Source organism: Egretta garzetta, unplaced genomic scaffold, assembly GCF_000687185.1.
Source record: "Egretta garzetta isolate BGI_Z169 unplaced genomic scaffold, ASM68718v1 scaffold957, whole genome shotgun sequence".
Classification (NCBI taxonomy): Eukaryota; Metazoa; Chordata; class Aves; order Pelecaniformes; family Ardeidae; genus Egretta; species Egretta garzetta.
In genome coordinates, this window is record NW_009260360.1 from 46,284 (window position 1) to 50,333 (window position 4,050).

General features: G+C 59.2%; 1 protein-coding gene across 1 annotated transcript in view; it reads left to right on the forward strand.

Annotated features, from left to right (window-relative positions):
• Positions 1-4,050, forward strand: part of HTRA2 (HtrA serine peptidase 2) — a gene marked incomplete at its 3' end in the record, with an annotated part of 22,473 nt that overhangs the window by 16,380 nt on the left and 2,043 nt on the right. Inside the window, exon 7 of the mRNA XM_035898463.1 lies at positions 1,086-1,155. Within this exon, the coding sequence (XP_035754356.1) occupies positions 1,086-1,155 (70 nt within the window). The remainder of the gene's footprint in view (positions 1-1,085; positions 1,156-4,050) is intronic.

Sequence of the window (4,050 nt, forward strand, 5' to 3'; positions counted from 1 at the left end):
TTTTTTTTTTTTGTTTGTTGCTATTTTCAGTAGATCTCAGCGTATGGGAGAATCAGTGGGCCACTATTTGGTGTTCAGAAAAGGGAAAGGATAACCTTGTGTGGTTTAACCCCGGCCAGCAGCTCAGCCCCACGCAGCCACTCGCTCGCTTCCCCCTGGTGGGATGGGGGAGAGAGTCGGAAGGGTAAAAGTGAGGAAGCTCGTGGGCTGGGATAAAGGCAGGTTAATGGGGAGAGCAAAAGCCGTGTGTGCAAGCAAAGCAGAACAAGGAATTCATTCCCTGCTTCCCATGGGCCGGGGGGGTGCTCAGCCACCCCCCAGGACAGCCAGGCTCCATCATGTAGCGGTGACTTGGGCAGGCAAATGCCATCGCTCCCAACGTGTCCCCCCCCTTCCTTCTTCTTCCCCCAGCTCTCTGTGCTCAGCCTGACGCCATACGGTGTGGGGTACCCCTTCGGTTGCCTGGGGTCAGCTGTCCCGGATGTGTCCCCGCCCAACTTCTTGTGCCCCCCAGCGCTGGTGGGGTGGGGTGAGAGGCAGAAACGGCCTTGGCTCCGTGTGAGCCCTGCCCAGCAGTCACAAACACATCCTGGGGTGATCAGCACTGTTTTCAGCACAAACCCCAAACACAGCCCCACACCAAGAAGAAAATTAACTTTATCCCCGCCAAAACCAGTGCACCTGGGAACTGGGGGCTGCTTTGCCTTGTGTGCGCCAATGGAAAGGCGGGTGCAGGGTTCGGCTGCATCCTAAGGGACAGGGAGTTGATTTAGTCCCGTAGAACGGTGCGTCTTTTTGTCCCTCTGTGTTTGTGATTATTTAATGCAGACTCCTGCTGTCTGGTTCTCACCTTGGCACCGTGGAGTGATATTCTCAGTCAAAAGAATGACAAGCCAAATGAGGAGAGCAAAGTGTGCCGTACCTGTAAAGCTGTAGCTTGGCTGTTAGTAGGGAATCAGAGCGAGCCCTCTGCACGGTGCCTGCCTGAGGTCTGTGGGCTTTGTGGCTCTGCTGGCTCAGCCCGGCGCCATTCTGCGTGCGCGTCTGTTTTCAGCCTTGTCACTTGATGTCCTTTCCTTTGACAGGCTCTTGGTTTGGCAATGCAGAGACAAAGCGCCGTTACATAGGGGTGATGATGCTGACTCTTACGCCCAGGTATGTGCTCTAAGGTCGGGGGCCAACGGTGGTGGTGTGCCATGGGATCTTCCAGACCGAGAGTGCCTGGCCTGGGCGGGGTTGTCTTCACAGCTTAAGCGTTCGCTCTCAAATCTGTTTGTGCCCGTGTCGTGTTCAGACTCTAGGCTGCGTCAGAGGCGAGTTAGAACCTTGCAAGCCTCTGCACTTGTGGCAGAACCTGCAAGCAGATAAAAAGTCCCCGAACGCACCCCCAGAGTGCCAGATCAGTCTGTCACTGTCATGGAGGGGAATCAGCACAGAGCCCTCGCAACCCAGCACAAATGAGAAGCCACCAGAAACACCGCGTGATTAATAGATAGGCAGCATGCTGAGTGCATGCTGAAACAGTTGGGCAAGTTGTCCTCTCTGTGAGGAGGGGTCTGCCTGGTGAATTGCTGTGGTGCAGAAACAGTTGGAGATGCGGGACTTCCTGAGTAAGAAATGGCACGTTTGCCGGCGTGGCCGACTGAGGGAGGGGGCAGACAGGTAGGAGAGGTGGCCGTGGTGGCACACACAGCCTGGCTGCCTCCCAGAAGGTGGTGTGAGGCTTCTGGGCTCCAGGAGGAAGGCTGGGGGCTGCCTCTGGAAAGAAGTCACCAAGGTGCTGACCAGCACGGCACTGGCAGGTGGGAAAATGACAACTTCTTGTGGGTCTGGGACTCTCTGCCCTCATGGCTGTGGCTTGGGAAGGGCATTGTGGTACCCCTGCATCTCCGGGACCGCTCTGGCAGCAGAGGGCTGCGGACCGACAGCCTCCTTGGGTCTGAGGGAAGGATCACCCGCTGCCCTTGTTTCAGCTGGTCCCCAAGACCAGCAGTGGCCTTGGCAGCCAACTGAGCGCCGAGAGGGGCGCCCTGCCGGCAGTGGCAGCTTTGCCCTGCTGGGGGCCGGACAGCCCCCGTCAGCCCGGCACAGAGCTCCTCTGCGAGCCCAGGAGGGGGTTGCTGCAGGAGCTGTACCTGAACGCCTCCCGGCAGCCTTCCGGGCGCCGTGTTAGGAGTGTGCTGGACCGGCGCTCTCACCCCTGGGAGCAGTTTTCTGCAGGGACGGAGGGCCTGCTCTGCTCCCTTGGCTCTGGCTGCCATCTTCCAAGGGATGCTCGGCCGGCTCCCGGGGCTGGGCGTGCTGCGGGGTTGGTGTTTGTAGCGTCCGTGGCAGGAGCACCTCAGGGCTGTGCTCTGCCCTTGCTAAAGCTCTCGTGCCTCTCGTGTGTTGGTTGGGCTTGCAGGCTGCCTGCACCGCTGGGGTTCCTGCCTGGGACACCAACAGAGGAGCAGATGCTTTGTGCCCCTTGGGATTCAGGGCGGTGGGGTGGGTGGGAGAATGGTTGGCATTGCTGGCATGCCCAGTAGATGGAGCTGCTCTTCTGCAAAACCCGTGGGACGTGGGAGCCCAACCTCCTCCTGCTTCCCTGGGCAGGCGCAGGACAAAGCCTGTTGGAAGAAGCAGAAGCGTGAAATGCTTGGGACGTGGCTCCTGGGAAGGGTCCAGCTTCAAGCACGGCCAGCGCATGGCCAGGCAGCTGGTCCTGGGAAACCTGGCTCCAAGGCTCGTTTGTGCCCAGTGACTGGGAAGATCTCCCGACAAGGGATCACTCGCCTTGGGATTGGGTGATTACGCTGCCTGAACGCGCTCATTTGAAAGGCCAGAAACTTGCCCTGGCACAGGAGGAGGGAGGATGCTCCATGTTGGGCAGCTCCTTGGCATCCTGGTCCTGCTGCCCAGGTTGTCTGGCAGCCAGGAGCTCCCTGAGATGCCAGGCTCTTTCTCTGCTGCCCGAAGGGAACGCGGGTGTGCCAGCGGCTTTGGGCTCAGCCGTGGTGGGGCTCACGGGTACCCTCGCCTTGGCCACAGAAAGCCACGGGAAGAGACAGGGCCCTGGTGCTCTGCAGTCATCAGGCGGCATGGGGCAAGTAATGACAGTTGGACTTACTGGTCTTAAAGGTCTTTTCCAACCTAAACTACAATTCTGTGATTCTAAGCAGGGACTGAGGAAAGGGCTTTGAAAACAGCAAAGGAAGGAGATGCTGATGACTGGGAACAGGTCCTGCACGGAACTGCTGCTGGGGTGTGCTGCTGGTCAGGGGACGTCCAGAGCACGCGTTGGTTCTTCACGCAGTGTGTGGTAGGGCTTGCTGGTGACGTAGGGTTCAAAGGAGCAGCTAGGAAATGCTGCAGGAGAAAAATGTGGCTGGCTTCTGAAGGCAAAGATGCAGCCTTACAGCTCAGGAGCTTCTGGAGCCAGGCAGCCGGGGGCACCTGGGGACCCATCTCGTCCACAGCTGGCCCTGTAGGTGATGGGGTGGTGGGGAAGGTGACCCCCTCCCCTGGCTGACCTGCGGCTGGCTCTGGCCGGGATGGAGTCGTTTTCTTCGTAGCAGCCTCGGTGGTGCTGTGCGTTAGCGCTGTGGCCCAAGCTGCTGGTAACTCACAGATGTTCTGGCTGCTGCCAAACTGTGCTTGCGCAGCGTTGGGGCCTGCCCTGTTCCTCCCTTGGCACCTCCAGGGAGGAGGCCGGGAAGGGACACGGCTGGGGCAGCGGGCTGGGACAGGCTGGGTGGCAGCAAAAAAAATAGCAGGGGGAGGCTTGCTCGGGGGCTGGCTGGGCACCAGCTGGCGGTGGGAGGCGGTCACTGAGCGCCCTTGTGTCACTTGCTGCCTTTTTTTGTTTTGCCTTTTTTCCCTTTTTTTTACCTTTTTTCACCCGTTAAGCTCTCTGTAGCCAGACTCACAAGTTTTCTCGCTTTTGCCCTTCAAATTCTGTCCCCGGTCCTGCTGGGGGAGTGACCGAGCAACTGGGTGGGGGCTTACCTGCCAGCCAGGGTCAACAACCCACCGCACTGGGTGCAGACACTCATAGTGCCGGCCAGACGC